Source organism: Pseudonaja textilis, chromosome 1 (genome assembly GCF_049901715.1).
Source record: "Pseudonaja textilis isolate UNSWEBS1 chromosome 1, rPseTex1.2, whole genome shotgun sequence".
Classification (NCBI taxonomy): Eukaryota; Metazoa; Chordata; class Lepidosauria; order Squamata; family Elapidae; genus Pseudonaja; species Pseudonaja textilis.
In genome coordinates this window covers 11683751-11703156 of record NC_141990.1, presented here as the reverse complement: position 1 = coordinate 11703156, position 19406 = coordinate 11683751, and the positions used below count along the sequence as shown (strand labels likewise).

General features: G+C 44.8%; 1 protein-coding gene across 2 annotated transcripts in view; it reads left to right on the top strand.

The window, feature by feature from the left end:
* Positions 1 to 19406, top strand: part of CCDC92B (coiled-coil domain containing 92B) — a 358816-nt gene that overhangs the window by 29655 nt on the left and 309755 nt on the right. Inside the window, exons 3-4 of one of the 2 annotated variants that reach the window (XR_015742093.1) lie at positions 3904 to 3951; positions 11742 to 13848. Coding sequence is in view for 1 of the 2 variants with exons in the window: in XM_026710214.2 (XP_026565999.1) it covers positions 3904 to 3951; positions 11742 to 12496 (803 nt within the window). In the remaining variant the exon portion in view is untranslated. Of the gene's footprint in view, positions 1 to 3903; positions 3952 to 11741; positions 13941 to 19406 lie in introns of those variants that run through there. The other variant, XM_026710214.2, reaches the window with a different exon arrangement.

The window sequence follows — 19406 nt, the reverse complement described above, 5'->3', positions numbered from 1 at the left end:
ACACCCACAAATTAGGCCACACCCACAAAACCAGTTAGTGGTCCCTGGGATCTAAACTTATGAGTTTGGTGGTCCCTGAGATCCAAACGGTTGGCGACCCCTGCTTTGGAAAATAGTTTGACCCCTTCCCCTCTGTGGAAGCCCCTCAAATACTGGAACACTGCTATCATGTCTCCCCTGGTCCTTCTCTTCACTAGAGAAGTGTGCCCAGTTCCTGCAACCGTTCTTCATTTGTTTTAGCCTCCATTCCCCTAATCATCCTGGTTGCTCTTCTCTGTATTTTTTCTAGAGTCTCAACATCTTTTTTATAATGTGATGACCAAAACTGGATGCAGTACTCTAGGTGTGGTCTTACTAAGGCTTTAGAGAGTGGTATTAGTACCTCAGTTGATCTTGATTGCTGGCAAGAATAGCTAACACCCAAGAAGATAGGCTCAAGATCCAGATGGATCTTGACAGACTAGAACACTGGGCCATATCTAACAAAATGAAATTCAATGTAGAGAAAAGTAAAGTCCTACACTTAGGCAAGAAAAACCAAAAGTACACATACAGACTGGGTGAAACCAGGCTCAATAGCGGTAACTGTGAGAGGGATCTTGGAGTCTTAGTGGACAACCAGCTAAATATGAGCCAGCAGTGTGCAGCCGCCACCAAAAAAGCTAATGCAATCCTAAGTTGTATTAATAGAGGGATACAATCAAGATCAAGGGAAGTACTAATACCACTGTATAAAGCCTTAGTAGGACCACACCTAGAGTACTGCATCCAGTTTTGTTCACCACATTATAAAAAAGATGTTGAGACTCTAGAAAAAGTACAGAGAAGAGCAACCAGGATGATTAAGGGACTGGAGGCTAAAACAAACAACGAACGGTTGCAGGAACTGGGCTTGGCTAGTCTAGTAAAGAGAAGGACCAGGGGAGACATGATAGCAGTCTTCCAATATTTGAGGGGCTGCCACAGAGAGGAGGGGGTCAAGCTATTTTCTAAAGTGCCTGTAGGCCAGACAAGGAATAATGGATGGAAACTGAACAAGGAGAGATTTAACCTGGAAATAAGGATAAACTTTCTGACAGTGAGAACAATCAACCAATGGAACAGAAGTTGCCCTCGGAAGTTGTGGGAGCGCCATCACTTGAGACTTTCAAGAAGAGATTGGACTGCCATTTGTCAGAAATGGTGTAGGGTGGGGGGTTGGACTAGATGACCTACAAGGTCCCTTCCAACTCTGATTATCTGTTGTCTGATTGTATCCCTCTGTTAATGCAATTTAGGATTACACTGGCTTTTTTTTTGGCTGCTGCTGCACACTGCTGGCTCCTATTTAGCTGGTTGTCCACAAAGACTCCAAAATCCCTCTCACAATTACTGCTATTGAGCCTGGTTTCACCCAGTCTGTATGTGTACTTTTGGTTTTTCATGCCTAGGTGTAGGACTTTACTTACCTCTATATTGAATTTCATTTTGTTAGATATGGCCCAGTGTTCTAGTCTGTCAAGATCCATCTGGATCTTGAGCCTATCTTGAGGGCAGGGCTGTCAAACTCAAGGCCCAGGGGCCAGGTCCAGCCTGCAGAGTGCTTAGACCTGGCCCATGGGCACATGGCTTTCCCGAGCTCCATTTTTGCTGTCAGAAGGTTGCAGGAGGCCATCGCAGGCAAAAATGGAGCTCATTAGGTCTGCAGGTGGCCCTCCTGAGCTCCATTTTCACTGGCAGAGGGTTGCAGGAGGCCGTTGCAGCCCAAAATGGAGCCCAGGAGCCCGTTTTCTCTTCAAGAGTGCTCAGGCCACCTCAGACACGAGTGACATCAAGCTGGCCACACCACACACCCCGATGTCAAACAACCCTGAAGCAGCCCTCAATGAAATCAAGTTTGACACCCTGTTCTAGGGTGTTAGCTATTCCCGCCAGCTTAGTATCATTTGCAAATTTGGTAAGTTTCCCTTCTATTCCCTCATCTAAATCATCTATAGTTAGAGGGCCTCTCAAGATATTCATAAAAACCTCCACATAGCAGTAGGTTTGCTTATTCTCTATGTTGAATAAGATGCATGATTATTACTGAAGCTGGTATAACAGAATGTGCACGTTATGGCTTTAGTCTGGCAAGATTCCATCCACTAGGTTAAAACAAAGGATTGGACTTGATTGGATCTTACTGTCTCATCTTTGGGTTTCAGTCTGACAACCATCCCTTGTTGAACAAACCCTGATTGGTTGATTTAATTTGGTGCATATTTACAACATGTCTGCCTGTCTTATTTCAGTGTTATTTTTGCAATGCCAAAGTGGTAACGATCCCCTCTGTAGAAACCTCTCTATTAAAAGCCCTTAATTAAAACCAGTTTACAAACCTCTAACATGAAGCCTCTCAATTAAAAGCTCTTAATTAACCTGCTTATAGCAGCCCACTGCAACCATTTAAATAAAAGGTTTTAATTAAACCCGTTAAAACCAATCTGACTAAGTCAAGAGAATCCCTAAAAGTTTGCATTTTAAAGCTATAAAACCTTTGAAACTCTGAACATAGACAGCATTACCGTCCTGGTTGTAACATAACACAAACCACACAGTAAAAAGGTTTCGTTTCTGTTTAGAACCGGAGATCCTGATCTTTTTGTACCATGGATTCCATTCAGAGTCTAATGAAATCGATCAGACCCCTTCTCAGAAAAACATCTCAAATATATCGTTTTTATTAGAGATTTTCACATAAGTAAAAGATAAGCATGAATTCATGCAAAGTAAAAGAAAGAAAAAAAGAAAGAAAACATCAAAGAAGAAAGTGCTAAAAGTGATAAAAAATAATATAGTAATATAGATAAAAAATAAAACGGATATAAATAAATTACTTCCAAGCTGATTTATACCGTAGTAATTACAAACTTATTGTCTCTTTAAGACTACATGCGATTCTCTTCTTATATTCAACCCCTTTTAATCAGTACTTCCATAAATCATATTTTTTCCCATTTTCAGCAAAAAAAAATCCATATGAAATTTCTTTTATAAAAGTACCATATTTTTTGCACTATAAGATGCTCCAGTCCATAAGATGCAACTAGCCTTTTGGGGAGGAAAACAAGAAAAAATATTTGCCTCTGCCTCCCAGCATCCATCGGTATTCATCTGGCTAGTGTCCTTGCAGCAAACAGCCTGGTCAGCTTCAGCATGTTATCACAGCCTGACTTAGCATTGAGCAGCTGGTTGGCAGTTGGATCTGCCTGCTGAAATACCGATGATCAGCTGTTCTAGGCTGTGAGATTGCCGCCACTATCGCCGCTGCTGCATGTCCCATTTTTGGCCTCCACACGTCCCACTTTTGGTTTCCATGCATCCCATTTTTGGCCCATTCCAGGCAGTGAGGGTTGCTGCCACCACCAATTGGCAGCGGCGATCAGTGGCAGCAGCAATAGGTGGCAATCCCCACTCCCTGGAATGGGCGAAAAACGGGATTCACCAAGGCCAAAAGTGGGACGCGTGGAGGCCAAACACAGCCAAAGGGTGGGGGCCAGTGGGTGGGTGGGGCTTCAGTAACATTCGCTCGATAAGACGCACAGACATTTCCACCCACTGTTTGCAGGAGGGGGGGAAGTGCATCTTATAGTGCAAAAAATATGGTACGTGTTTTCTTATCCCTGACAAAACAGTCAATTTTGCCATTTCAGCAAATTCAGAATAGAACTTAGGGATTTTGGCGCACAATTTTCAGTTCTGGCTTTGCACTCCTGCAATACACTTGATCTCTAAGAAACTGTCTAATACACTGTCGTTCTCAACTAACAGAACAAAGGATCGGTTTTATTTAGAGGTTTAAGTTGTGGCAGGTCTGCAAATGATCTGTCAAATAATCAACAATCTCATGTTTAACCTTCCTGCTTCATTTTTATTTTTTTTTAGAATTGACTCATGATCTGGAAGTGAAAGAGTTGGAAGCCAAACAGCAAGGTAAGGGAGAAGATAATTTTCCCGCTTTTTAACCGAAATAACAAACATAAACTAGGGCTAGTATACTACGATCTACACACACATGGAATCCATTCTGGAAAAGGTATTTGAAGTTTGATTGGATCCAGAATGGCTAGCAGTTGAGCTATCTACCATACTCCCTCTTAACCTAACAAGGTGGATGCGAAGATGGGAAAAGAGAGAAGAACTTGGGTGTTCAGTAAATTGTAAGAGCAACAGTAGTTCCAGCTTGATTTGTTTTTTTAAAAATATATTTTATTCAAGGGTGGGATTCTACCAGTTCAGACCAGTTTGGGTGAACCAGTAGTTCTGGTTATCATTTGGTCCTGCCTCTGCCCTTTTCCTGTGCTTTATATCATTGTTTGTAAGCACAGCTGATTCGTGCGGCAGTTTGCTGCGCCTCCGCTGTTTTATTCACCGGGGCCGCAGTAGACACAGGCACTCACCAAACCAATTGTTACGCCAGTTGAATCCCACCACTGATTTTACTAGAACGATGGGAGCGAAGGAATTATTAAGGGAGTCAGACTGAGGAATCCTTGGTGTTCTCTGAGCGTGCTTGTTTTCTTACAGACATTTCATGACCCAAACTAGGTAATATCAGTTCTAGTAAGAAGTGATGTCTGCTGTCCGTTTATATTCTAGTGGCTTGCTTTGTTGGTGCGGTGGTTGCGGTCTTAGAGATTCTTTGTTTGAGCTTTAACTGTCGGCTTCTTTGGCAGTTTCCTAATTGGGGTATTGTTTACTGGGTGGTTGGCCTGACTCCTAGTTCCTTTTCTCCTTCCTCTCTCCTCCACTGAATGATCCCTTTCATTCAAGTCTCCAATTGAAAGTAGCCAGTAGAGGGTGCCAAATGACCGGGTATGAGTGATATTGTTCAGCTGGCATCTTTGCTCGTAGCATCATCCAGACTTGGAAGGATTCCCAGTTGAACATTGTCCTGTTCTGGCATCTGGTTTTGTCTAGTTTCATGTTTTTTTTTCCAGTGGCGTGAAATTCTGACCTTCTCTGAAATCCTAAGCAAGTTGGCATTGCAGCCTTCAAAATCATTTCAAAAGCTTCCCTCCTGCTACAGCATTATCGACAGGGGGAAATGTAGCTCAGCTCTATGATCCATTGAGGACATGTGCAATTTGAGGAGCTATCATTGATGAAATGTTACTTTGGGTGAGTCCTAGAATCCAGGACTCTAAGGGTGGCCTGGGAGATGCTTACTTCATAGATAACAAGACTTCGTGGCCGTTTTCTCTCTTGTTGATATATCCTCTGTCTTGCAACTTCAAACATCCTCTTTTCTCTCTCTTCATCTCCCTGACATTGTATTTTTTCTCTCTCTCTTTGCCTTAGCATTGAGCTTTCTCTTTTTCTCCACCTTCAAATAATCTAATGTATCTTCTATCACTTCCACCGCATTTAACAGTATTCATAGCTACCAAGAAAGTGAAGGATCATAGAAAGGTGTTTGAAATTAGGTGACGTGGTATTGGGAGTCAGACTTGTTCACCCTTGCAACAATCCCAGTGAAAACTGCTCTGTACCAGACCACCCCTCTTCCTTTTCCTTTTCCTTCTTTTCCTAGAACTAAGGAAACATTTCCTGATAGTGAGAGCAATTAACCAATGAAATAGGTTAAGCCTCTCGGAGTTGTGGGCACTTTATCACTGGAGGCTTTTAAGAAGAGACTGGACAGCCACTTGTCTGGAATAGTATAGGGCCTCCAGCTTGAGCAGGGGGTTGGACTAGAAGACCTCCAAGGTCCCTTCCAACTCTGTTATTCTATCCTGTTCTGTTCTATTTCCATTCTATTCTTTTCTATTCTATTCTATTTCTATTCCATTCCATTCTATTCTGCTGTGGTGGCACAGTGCTTAGAATACAGTATTTTAAGCTAACTCTGCCCACTGCCAGGAGTGATCCTGACCGGCTCAAAGTTGACTCAGCCTTCCATCCTTCCGACGGTCTATAAAATGGGGACCCAGATAGTTGGGAGCAATGTGCTGACATTGTAAACTATTTAGAGAGTGTTGTAAAGCTCTATGAAGTGGCATATAAATCTAAGTGCTATTGCTATTCTATTCCGTTCCATTTCTCCCTCCTCCCTTAAGAAGTGCATTTTCAGTTGCATCACCTGCCCTCTGGACTGATCCCTCACCCTATATACTATTAGCCTTGATCCTGTTGGCTTTAGGGAGGCATTAAAAACATCGTCTTTTGGGGGCCAGGATCATAGGAGAACCCATCTGGTAAAGAGAGTTACACATCAAGGACTCCACAGACCAATCCTGAGCTACATACAGTATATTTTCTTCTATTGGAACCTCATACGATCATCAAGCAGTTCAGGAAACATACTACTGTATGTAAACAAGAGACAAAGCAGAGGTGGCATTCAGCAGGTTCTGTCCAGTTCTGGAGAACCGGGTAGCGGAAATTTTGAGTAGTTTGGAGAACTGGCAAATACCACCTCTGACTGGCCCCGCCTCCATCTATTCTCTGCCTCCCGAGTCCCAGCTGATCGGCTGGGTCTTCTTTGGTTGCCCTGCATGGGAGAACGGAGCTAGAAAGCAGGTTAGCGGAGTGGGGAGGGAATGGGATTTTGCATTAACCTTCCCCTACCATGCCCCACCCAGCTACACCACACCCACCAATCCACGCCCACAAACCGGTAGTTAAAAAAATTGAATCCCACCACTGAGGCAAAGCCCACACTCACTAGCACTGATGATATTATCTAGTTGGGTAATGAAACATCCGCAAACAAACCACCAAGGATGCCACATTGAGAGTTTCCAATCATCTATTAAATACAGTTGGTTTTATTTTAATTGTGTTTACTTTCTGGCTCTTTTTCTATGTATGTATGTCACCCAAAGTCACATTTGTCTGAGTTGATTAGCCCAATAAATGTAAATAAATAAATTATTTGTATTATTGTTACTTTTCTTCCAAGGAAGAATAAATATCTTGACTCAAAGCAGTACAACATTCATAAGCAGCGTCCTAAAACATATCTTCCTGTCAAAAGAAAAACAAACAAAAATTAAGTGTTGTTAACAGCATATTTATTTATTCATTCGTAGATTCATTTGCAAGATTTATAAGCTGCTCAATCCCTTAATGGCTCTAGATGGCTCACAATACGAGACAATAGAAACATCCATTCAAACAGGCCTGAAATCATAACAGACATAATACAGAAATTAAATCAGTAGCTGTAAACTGGAGGAAGAAGGAAACTTGGTTCGGTTTGAGTGGTAATTTATTTCAAAATACAGGAAGCCCTCGACTTACGAAAGTTCATTTAGTGACAGTTCAAAGTTACAACGGCACTGAAAAAAGTGACTCATGACCATTTTTCACACTTACAACCATTGCAGTGTCCCCATGGTCACATGATTAAAATTTGGATGTTTGGCAACTGACTCATATTTATGACGGCACCAGTGTCCTAGGGTCATGTGATCCCCTTTCACGACCTTCTGACAAGCAAAAGTCAGTGGGGAAGCCAGATTCACTTAACAACCATGTTTCTAACTTAACAACTGCAGTGATTCATTCCTGTAACACCTGTGGCAAGAAAGGCTGTAACATGGGACAACAGGCGTTTAAGAAACATTTCACTTAGCCTCAGAAATTTGGGGCTCAATTTGTGATCGTAAGTCAAGGACTTACCTGTATTTAAGGTATTGTATGTATGCAAGAGCCATGGTGGCGCAGTGGTTAGAATGCAGTACTGCAGGCAACTTCTGCTGACTGCCGGCTGACTGCAATTTGGCAGTTCAAATCTCACCAGGCTCAAGGTTGACTCGGCCTTCTGAGGTGGGTAAAATGAGGACCCAGATTGTTGGGGCTGGTAGGCTGACTCTGTAAACCAGGGGTGGGATTCAAAAATCCCAACTACCGGTTCACTGCCTGGTTGTTGAGTGGGTGTGACTATGGTGGGTGTGGCCTCCCGGAACTTCCGGGAGGGCTGTTTTTCGCCTTCTCAAGGGTCTGGAGGCCTCCCCCAGGCCTCTGGGAGGGCAAAAATTGCCTCCCCTGGGCTCTGGAGGCTCTCCAGAAGCCAGAAACAGGCCTGTTTCCGAACTTCCGCAAGGCCCATATTCCTCCTCCCAGAGTCTCTGCGTGGATCCCGCACTTACCTGCATCGAAAATGGGCCTTCGCCCCATGTGGAGACTCCTGGGAGGGGAGGGGTGGGGTGGGCAGGGCCAGTCGGTTGAAATACCAGTTCGGTGAACCAGATGAAAACTTAACATCTGTTTTGCCCGAACTGGTCTGAACTGGTAGAATCCCACCCCTGCCATAAACCCCTTAGAGAGGGCTATAAACAAAGCAGTGTGCAGCGGCATATAAATCTAAGTCAGTGGTCTTCAAACTCAACAGCTTTAAGACTTGTGGACTTCAACTCCCAAAATTCTTCCTCCAGTCATGTTAGCTCAGGAATTCTGGGAGCTGAAGTCCACAAGTCTTAAACTTGCCAAGTTTGAAGGCCCTTGGTCTAAGTGCTATTGTTATTCAAGGGCCTCCCCACAAAAACACTTTGCAAGCTGGCTGGAAAATTCTGAGAATTGAAGTCCACGCATCTTGAAGTTGCTAAAATTGAGAAATGCTCCTTGTGTATTTCTGCTTTTTTTTATTTTATTTTATTTTTTCAAATGATTATTAAATAACAGGTATAAGTATAAACATGGTTATAAAATGGATACGAATAAGAAAAAAACAATAGGACAGGGACGGTAGGCACGTTGGTGCGCTTATGCACATCCCTTACAGACCTCTTAGGAAAGGGGTGAGGTCAATAGTAGACAGTCTAAGGTTAAAGTTTTTGGGGTTTGGGGAAGAAACTACAGAGACTACTTTCTGTTGTAAGAACTAGAAATCAAACGGGAGATCAAAGCTAATGAGATTTGGAACCCTGGGGAGATCTGAACAACGGGGTCTTGAGGTTTCCACCGCACACAAAGCCGTGGTTTTATTCGGGTGTGCAAGTTTTCACTCTCAGCCTCGGGGCAAAAGGTGAGGCTGTTCATACAGCAAAGGGGGTGCAGAGAGCATCAGATGTCTGACTGGAAGGGGAATGGAATGTTGATGGAAGGCAGCCTTAGCAAAAGAAAATGGCAGCATCCCCAGGAAGTTGCCTCTGGCCACGCCTGGGAGAACACGCCTGGCTCATCAAAACATATTCAGCTGGTACCGCCTTCCCATCTTCAGCTGTACTTTTTAGCATCTCTTGGGTCAGAACAGAACATTATAACAGAGTTGAAAGGGACCTTACAGGTCTTCAAGTCCAAACAGGACACCCTATACCCGTGATGGCATATCTACGGCACGCATGCCAGAAATGGCATGCAGAGCCCTCTCTCGGGGCATGCCAGCCATCGCCCATTGCTTTTCCGGGTTCCACTGGTCTTCGCACACGTGGGAGCGCCGGAAACTGGAAAAACAGCTCCCTGGTGCACATGTACACACTGGGAAGATGAGCTTCTGGTTTCTGGCATGCATCGGCGTGCCGGCCAGCTGGGTGTTCACGTGCTCATGCATGCCAGAAACGAGAAGACCAGGTAGCCATCGTGCATGTACGCGCCGCAAACTGCGCACGCCGGGGAGCTGCTTTTCCAGTTTCCAGTGCTCCTGCACGCACGCTGGGAGCTGCTCTTCCGGTTTACGTGGCACGCTTCTGTTTCAGGACTAGGTGCCAGAAAGGTTCGCCAACAGTGCCCTGTAGCATTCCAGACAAGTGGCTGTCCAGTCTCTTCTTAAAAGCCTCCAGTGATAGAGCACCTCCATTCCCGAAGGCAAGCTCTTCCACTGGGTTAATTGTTCTCACCCTTAAGAAATCTTTCCTTAGTTTTAGATTGCTGACTTCCAGAAGTGGTAGAAATTGGACTTTCGATTGCCATCTCAGATTTCTGATCCTTGAGACTCTATTCTTCAAGCTTCTGGACCTGGCTCAACAGTAGTAACTGTGGGAAGGGTCTTGGAGTTCTAGTGGACAACCACTTAAATGGGAGCCAGCAGTGTGTTGCAGCTGCCAAAAAAGCCAAGGCAGTCGTAGGCTGCTTCCCAGTGGTGGTATTCACATTTTTTTACTACTGGTTCTGTAGGTATGGCTTGGTGGGCGTGGCAGGGGAAAGATACTGTAAAATCTCCATTCTCTCCCCACTCCACTAACCTGCTTTCCAGCTCCGTTCTCCTGTGCAGGGCAACCAAAGAAGACCCAGCCAATCAGCTGGGACTCAGGAGGCAGAGAATAGATGGGGTTGGCAGGGCCAGTCAGAGGAGGTATTTATCAGTTTTCTGAACTATTCAAAATTTCTGCTACCGGTTCTCCAGAACTGGTCAGAACTGGCTGAATACCACCTTTCCTGCTTCCACAGAGGGATAGAATCAAATGAACGCAAATGTACGTGTCTCAGGATAATGTCTCTGTTAGATTATCCCAGGATAATCCCAGGATAATCTAATCTGGATTGGTAACCGGGACCAGAAGATTAATTTTCCAAGTTTTCAAACTTCTGCTGGATCCCCCCCTCAGGGAATTTCTCTCTCTCCAGAATGTGTGCAGATATGTGGATAGAATCTATGAGTGGATAGACTCAAGATCACATGAAGTGTTGGTACCACTTTATAATGCCTGGGTTAAGCCACATTTGAAACACTGCATCAGTTTTGATTGCCACTGTATCAAAAAGACATTGAGACGCTAGAAAGTGCAGAGAAGCACAGCAAAGATAGCTAGGTGACTGGAGGCTAAAACATAACAAAGATTGGGTATGTCTGGTTTAATGAAAAGAAAGACTAAGGGTGACGTGATAGCAGTATTCCAATATTTGAGGGGAGCTGCCACAAAGAAGAGGGGATCAACCTATTCTCCAAAGCACCTGAAGGCAGGACAAGAAGCAATGGGTGGAAACTAATTAAGGAGAAAAGCAACTTAGAACTAAGGAGAAATTTCCCGACAGTAAGAACAATTAATCAGTGGAATAGCTTGCTTCCAGAAGTTGTGGTGCTTCAACCCTGGGTGTTTTTAAGAAGAGATTGGACAAGCATTTGTCTGATATGTTTTAGGGTTTCCTGCTTGAGCAGGGGGTTAGACTAGAAGACCTCCAAGGTCCCTTCCAACTCTGTTATTTTGTTATGGTATCCTGGATATAAGATGACAGAATGACTCAGCGTTGTGGTAAGTTCCTAAATGGAATTGGGCCTGTTCGGCTTAAAGAGAAAGGGGAACCAAGGATGAATCAGCATATTTATTGTTTTGCTGACATATTTAGAAATGGCTTACTCACTGGAGGAGCCTTCCCTTGGGAAAAGTTTTTATCTTCCACTATTAACAGATCTGTGGTTTCTTAACACAGGGGTCTCCAACCTTGGCAACTGTAAGACTTGTGGACTTCAACTCCCAGAATTCAGCTTCTGCCAACTTAGCAGTTTAAAAGCATGTAAAAATGCAAATAGAAAAATAGGGACCACTTTGGTGGGAAGGTAACAGCATTCCGTGCACCTTTGGCATTTAGTCATGCCGGCCACATGACCACGGAGATGTCTTCGGACAGCGCTGTCTCTTTGGCTTTGTAATGGAGATGAGCACCGGCCCCTAGAGCCAGAAACAACTAGCATGTATGTATGAGGGGAACCTTTACCTTTACCTATTTATATTCAGTTTTAGCGGTTGTCAATCCTTACCTGAGACCCTATTTGGTGAACTTTCATGGTGAATTTTGAACTCAAATCTGTTCTTTTGTCTTTCGTTTCTCGCTTGCATTAGACATAATAGACCAGGAACTGGAAGAAAAGTGCAAAATCATGGAAGCCCAATTGAAAGAGAAAGAGAAGGGCAATTTGGAATTGCACAAGGAGCTGAGGCATAAAGAGAGCTTGGTGGCCGCCCTCCGATCCAACCTGAGGAACAAAGAAAGGAAGTTCTTGGAAGAGCTCAAGAGGAGAAGCCACCGAGTAACCGTCCTTAACACGGAGCTGCAGAAACAGACAGAGGCGGCCGCTTACCTCTCCTTCCAGCTTCATTCAACCAAACAGAAACTTCACGGTACCCGGCAGAAAAGCACGGCCCTGCCTGAGAGACCCCCAGAGAAACCCTCCGCCCCCCAACCCAGCACTGAGACTAGGCCCAAAAAAAGGACTCAGAAATCTCACACCCGTCGGCAGGCGAGCAGCACTTTCCATTGCAAAGGGGCCTTCAAGGACATTGTGGCTCGCGAGCGGCTCAGCAGTTTGGAAGACCTCGAACCCATGCCCGACCCGGCTCTTTTTTTGTACACCACACGACCCCGGCCTCCATCCCGCCGTCAGAAGACAGAGCACAGCATGTCGGATTTATCCTCCAAGGAAGGCCCCGAGCAAGGCAACCGGAAGGGTGGTTGGAAAAAGCCTTTTCAGCAGCTCGCCGAAGAATCCGCGGGAGCTGCGAGTAACGTCAGGACATTGGGTCCCCGTCGGCTGCCATCTTCCAAAGGGGAACCGCAGAAGCAAAAGAGCACCAGCGCTCACCCCGCCAAAGACTGAAGGACTGGCGAGAAAGTTAGGGCACCCTTTTGAAGTAGTTTGTCCATAGGAGCCGACTAGTCTTGAGCACATCCGTCTGTCAAGAGACACGGGGGCAGGAAATGTCCCCCTTCTAAAGCCATTGAGATGCCATCATCTTGGACTGTTAACCTTGCTTCAACTACCAACGTGCTATAGCTGTGCATCCCCCTGGGAGTGGCATCAGTAGGAGCGGACTGACCCGATACCAGGAGGGCCCTGGAGTTATTGGCTGTAGTTACGATAAGCAACCTTGCTCCATAATTTGGCGAAAAGGGTTCCGAAAAAGGAACTTCAAGTTTTTGTGCCTTGCTTGCTGGTTGTGGTTTTCATTTTCATTTTATTTTAAACTCTGATAGAAGCTTTGCCCTTGGCATTTGGGGAATCTGTCTTTCATCCAAAAAAAAAAAAAGAACGAAAAGTCAGTGTCAGGTTTCCCCTAAGCTGAACGGGTCTGGTTTGCCACTCTCTGTTGGCTGTGGTTTGGTTCAGTTTGCTTACAATGCCATCCATTGCTGGAGAAGATGACCAGGAAGGGTGAATGTGAGTGGGGAGGAAAATGGCTTTTCTAGGATATTGATTGATTGATTGATTGAATTTATTTGCAGCTCATCTCATAATGAAACCATTCTGGGCAGCAAATAAATAGAAAGAAAGAAAGGGTTGGGTATTTTGGAGTCTGTGTTTTGAGCCAAGCAGGGATGTACGATCTCAGGCCTAGGGTTAACCATAGTTGTGAAAACCTTCGATGTCACTGGCTTGAGATGCTCAAAACCTGACACCAGATTGTGATTTTTTTTTTTAACAGCGCCTGAAATGGGAAATAATTAAAGCCATGGAGAGAAATCGTACAAATTGTATGTAACACCGTAAATTAAAATTAGTTAAAGGTGAATATAAATTTCACTAAATTGACTTTACTTTGGGGAATTGCCTCTCCCAACACCCAGTTTTTTTAATTCCCCCTCCCCCCCTTTTTTTTTTACAATGCAGACACATTCAAATAATGAAGGGCAGCCCTCGGACAAAAAAACCTATTGTGCATCCCTAAGTTGTAGCAAAATACAGGTAGTCCTCGACTTACAACCAAAATGGAGCGTGAAATTTCTGTTGTTCCGCGAGACATTTGCGAAGTGAGTTTTGCCCCATTTTACAGTCTTCCGTATGCCATAACTGTTAGGTGAATCACTGCAGTTGGTAAGTTAGTACATGGTTGTTTAAGTGAATCTGGCTTCCCCATTGATTCTGTTTGTCAGGAGGCTGCAAAAGATGTACACAGCAGCCGCTATAAATTTGAATCAGTTGCCAAGCATTTGAATTTTTTTCTTCCCACGGTTGTTAAGTGAATCGCCACCATCGTTATGTTAGGAACACGGTTATTAAGTGTTTTAACAGATAATAGATAATCAGAGTTGGAAAGGATCTTATAAGTTCACCTAGTCCAAACTCCCACCCAAGTGGGAAACCCTGCACCATGTCTGACAAATGCTACACCATTTCTGACAAAGTGAGTTGGCTTCCCCATTGACTTTCCTTGTCAGAAAGTCGCAAAATGGAATCCCATGACTCCGGGACATTGCAGCTCTCATAAATATGAACCCGTTGCCAGTTTTGATCATACGATCAAAATGGGGGATGCTGCGAGAGTTGTAAGTGTGAAAAAGCGGTCATAAATCACTTTTTTTTTCAGTGCCGTTGTATCTTTAAACGGTCACTAAGTGAATTATTGTAAGTAGAGAACTGCCTGTATTCTAAGGGAGACCTCAGCTAAAAAAACATAGGGAATCTGAGCATGGGGAACTGCCTCCCCAGTCCTCCCGTTCATCGTTCCTATTCTCCTTAGAAATTTCATCACCGTTCTTCCAAGGATGGATCTGAACCTTTATTGTGGTTTAAAAAAACAAAAAGCAAAACCAAAAATAATGACAGGGTTTTAAATGAGCAGATCCTGAGCATTTTTCTAGCTTGGAGGTCGAAACTCTTGTTTCCCTTGCCATCCCTGGGTGTTGATATCTTCTGAGTCATATCTATCTTTTCCAACTCTTTGCAAAGCAGTTATCTCAACGGCACAATCCGAACGATTGGAAATTTGGCTGGAATTTTGGTTGGAGGATTGTTGATATGTATGTATATAAGCTTACAGGTAGTCCTCATCTTACGACCGCAGTTGGGACCAGAATTTCCATTGCCAATCAAGATGATTGTTACTAAGTGGCAGTAGATTTTATGATCCTTTTTTTTAATGTCACGGTTGTTAAGCAAACCACAGTAGTTATTAAGGGAATCATGCTGTCGTTAAGTGAATCTGGCTACCCCCCATTGACTTTGCTCTTCCGAAGCCCGCCAGGAAAGTTGCAAACGGCCATCCTGTGATCCCAGATCTCTGCAACCAACATAAATACGTGCCTCTTGCTAATCTCCCAAACTTTGATCACCCAACTGTTGGGGATGCTACGACAGTCGTACGTTGAGGACCGGTGGTCATTCATTCTTTTCAGTGCCATGGTAACTTTGAATGGTCGCTAAATGAATGGTTCTAAGTCAAGGGCTACCTGTATGCAGAGAAGTGGTAACTAGTGAAATTGCACAGAATTTGGGGAAAAGTGAATGTAGAAGAAGCGATGAGCTTTGTCCTTGGGAATGGGCAGGTGTCTTACTCTGTTCCACAGAGTTCCAGGAGGAATAGATTTGGTTCTCCAGATCTATAAATGGGTCACTTTTAGGGTTTGAGGTTGTTGTTTTTTTTTAAATGTCTGAATGACAATCAAGATGGACAGAAGGATATGTTGTCAATCTTTATTTATAAGGATGAAAGAGCAACCGGTCATTATTATTAATATTATTAACATTAGATGCCAGATGTTCAGTCAGGATTTGACATTTTTATTCAACTATCAAGTCCTTCCCAAAGGCCTGGGATAGCCAGATGTTGATGTTTTAGGATCTTATCATCATTATTATGATCAAATTTATTTGCTGCCCATCTCGTGGTTCAAGGGGACTCTGAACCTGTCAAGAAAGTCTAGAAATATATCTATACCGTAAGAATAGAATCATTGGGTGCATTTCCTTTGTCTTCTTCCACACTGGTACGATTTGAGGTTGTAATCCCAAGTGCTCTTAGCCTGCAGATGTCTTTATAGCTGCTCCTAATGTGGGGTGGGGAGGAGAGAAAACTAGAAAATATGATTGACGGAAGGAAGGAGATCACTGAAACATGAGTTGACTCTGCAACAAAGATGTGTACAAAAGTGTACGGCACTGTTTCTCAACCATGGCCACTTTAAGATGAGTGGACTTCAACTCCGGCGGTTGGCTGGGGAATTCTGGGAGTTGAAGTCCACTCATCTTAAAGTGGTCATGGTTGAGAAACGTCTGTGCCAAGAAGCAGTCCTCAACCTTTGCAACTTGGTGGCCTGTCGGGGTGGGGGTGAAAGGACGGGAGAATGGAACTGTGAGCGGCAAGCCGGCCTACACACGCATGCACATGCAGCTTGATTGCAAGTGGAGCTGTGTGCACATGTGCACGCATGACAGCCCACCACTCGCACAAGTCAAGCTGCATGCAGGCATGTGGGTGGCCCATCACTTGTATGACATATGCGCAGGGGTGGGATTCAAAATTTTTAACAACCAGATCTGTGGGTGTGGCTTAGGTGGTGGGCATGGCTTGGTGGTCATGTGACTGGGTGGACATGGCTTGGTGGTCATGTTATTGGCTGGGCATGGCCAACTCAATATCACTCACATTGAGGCACATCTCCTCACCTGGCCTCTCATGACTGTGGGGATGCTGCAACAGTCATAAGTGTGAAAAATGGTCATAAGTCACTTTTGTCAGTGCCATTGTAACTTTGAATGGTCACTCCACACAAGCAAAGTACCAGCAAAGGAGGGGAAAAAAACTCCAGAGATGTTCCAGAGACAGAAGTCTAGTCCTGCCAAGAATGTAATAAGGGTTAACGGAGAGGCAGTTTCTGTAAGCAACCCCAGAATGTTTCCTTCCTGCCTTCCTTACAGGATTAGGCCTGTAATTTCTTCTAACAACCGGTTCTCCAAACTGCTTAGAATGTTAACAACCAGTTCTAGTTAATAGGTGCGAACTAGTAGAATCCCACCCTGCATATGTGTATGTACCTGCCTGCGGCCCAGTTGTGAATCAGCCATGGCCTGGTAGTGGGCTGCAGTCCAGAGGTTGGGGACCCATGGTGTACAGCACTCCTGTTGAGGATCCCCGCCAGCCAATCGGCTGTGTCCTGTTCCAGTATACCCCATTCACATTCCCTTCCCCTACAGCAGGGGTGTCAAATTCAAGGCCCAGGGGCTGGATCCAGCCTGTGGGTGCTTGCATCTGGCCCACAGAGCTGCCCTGGAAACAGCAAAGAACCAGCCCTCAGAAACTCTGCCAGTGAAAATGGAGTTCAGGAGGGCAGGCGTGTGGCCCTCCCGAGTTCCATTTTCACTGGCAGAGGGTTGCAGGAGGCCATTGCAGCCGAAAACAGAGCTTGGGAGCCCATTTTCTCTTACAGAGTGCTCGAGTGACCACAGGCACCCCCATCACGAGTGATGCCGAGCTGGCCATGCCCATCCTGGCCACGCCCACCCTGGCCTCCCAAGGTCAAACGCAACCCTGCTGTGGCCCTCAATGACAACATTCCGTGTACCTTCACGTTTAGTCATGCCGCTCACACGACCATGGAGACGTCTTCGGACAGCGCTGGCTCTTCGGCTTTATAACGGAGATGAGCACTGCCCCCTAAAGCCAGAAACGACTGGCACGTATGTGCGAGGGGAACCTTTACCTTTAGTCTAGTGAAAAGAAGGACTGGGATGCTACGATAGCAGTTTTTCGATATTTGAAGGGCCTGCATAAAGATGAAGGGGGCAAACTATTTACCAAAGCCTCCGAAGACAAGACAGGAAACAATGGATGGAAAATAATTAAGGAGAGAAGCAACCTAGAACTAAGGAGAAATTTCCTATGAGGACAACCAGTGGAATGATTTGCCTTCAAAAGTTGTGGTTGCTTTATCACTGGAGGTTTTTAAGAAAAAACTGACCAGCTGTCTGGAATGGTATAGAGTCCCCTGTTTGAGCAAGAAGTTGGACTGTAAGATCTCCAGGTCTTCCAACTCTGTTATTCTACTCCTGTAATGTTCTGTAATTTCTTTCCTACCTTCATTCAACAAACTCTAGGTGGCAGGCTACTTCTAAAAGCAATAATGAGAATTTAACATATTTTTGCAGCCAAGGGGAGGGAGGGAAGTCTATACATGCTTCTCCAGGTTTTAACATCATGCTTAGAAGGTCTGTGTTTCACTTTAAGGACTTTAATGGTGATTCTGAAAAGCCCCCTAAATGAGTGGAGAGAAAGAGAAGAGTCAATATATTACAGAGATAATGAGAGTCCGTTAACAGTGAGCATGCTTTTCTCTGATTTTTTTTCTCTCTCTCCCTTTCTTATTTATATAACTCTCAGGTTCACAGGAGGTTGAAGCGAGTTGAAAATGGAAAAACAAGGCTCTAAATAAGAAATAAAATAAGCTTTTGAGACATCTCTATTTCATCAGGCAGCAAGGGACACCGCAATCTTAGACAATTAGGCTGGAATTCAAATTGAAGGAGCAAGAGGCACCAGGCCAAGATATATGGTAGAGGGGTGGGGAAGGAATAGCTCCTGTAAATAAAATTTCTCTTTTCAAAAATCAGTGGAGGGGTTAAGTCAGGGCGGGGCAAATCTGGCCTGCGGGGTGCTTACATCTGGCCCATAGGGCCAACCTGGAAACAGCGAAGGACTGGCCTGCTATGCCTCTGCCAGCGAAAACAGGATGTGTGTGTGGTGGTGGGGGGCTGTACACAGCTGCCCGGGCTCCGTTTTCGCTGGCAGAGGGCTGCAGGAGGTGATTGAGGCTGAAAATGGGACGCAGGGGTGCCACATGTGCCCCCCTGGGCTCCGTTTTCATTGGCAGAGGGCTATCAAAACAAACTAAATTTGAGTATGCAAGAAGGGACGGGAAAGGAGAAAGGGAAAGAGGAAAGAAAAAGAGGGGAAGATCGGAAGAGAGCGAGGAAGGAAAAATAAGGAAAGGGGGGGAAGGAAGAAGAAAGGAGAATGAAGAGGAAATGAAAAAGAAGAAGAAGGAAGGAAGGAAGGAAGGAAGGAAGGAAGGAAGGAAGGAAGGAAGGAAGGAAGGAAGGATGGATGTGAGGGAGGGTCTCAGGAAATCCTGCCTTAGCGGTTGGCCACCACAGGAGCCCCAGACACGAGTCCTGTGCCATGCCCACCTTGGCCCCCACCCACACCCCTCCCCCGGCCCTCTGAGGTCAAAACAACCCTGATGCGGCCCTCAGTGAAATCAAGCTTGACACCCCTGAGTTAAGTCAAGGAGATACCATCAGAGTTTCTTCTCTGGAGATGGAAAAGAAAACGTAGGTAAATACAAATGCCAAAAACATTTTTCAGGAATCCAGATTTTTGAAAATGAAAGAATGTAAGGATTGGAAGGATCATATATGAGGTCTCTACATGGGGATCTTTGGAAAGATGTTATCACAGTTTGCATTCAATTGAGTTGTTCACGGGGATATTTCTGTGAAGTGCTGTGGAGGCAGATACTGTATAGAATAACAGGTAGTCCTCGACTTACGACTAGAATTGGGACTAGAATTATTAATGCGAATCACTGTAGTCATTAAGTGAATCGAGCAGTCATTAAGTGAACCCGGGTTCCTCCATTGAGTTTGCATGTTGGAAAGGTTGCAGATGGTGAACACATGTAGCCCCTGGACGCTGCGACTGTCACAAATACCTGCCCTTTGCCAAGTGCCTGAATTATGACCACGTGACCGTCGGCATGCTGTGATGGTCATAAATACGAGGACAGGTCATAAC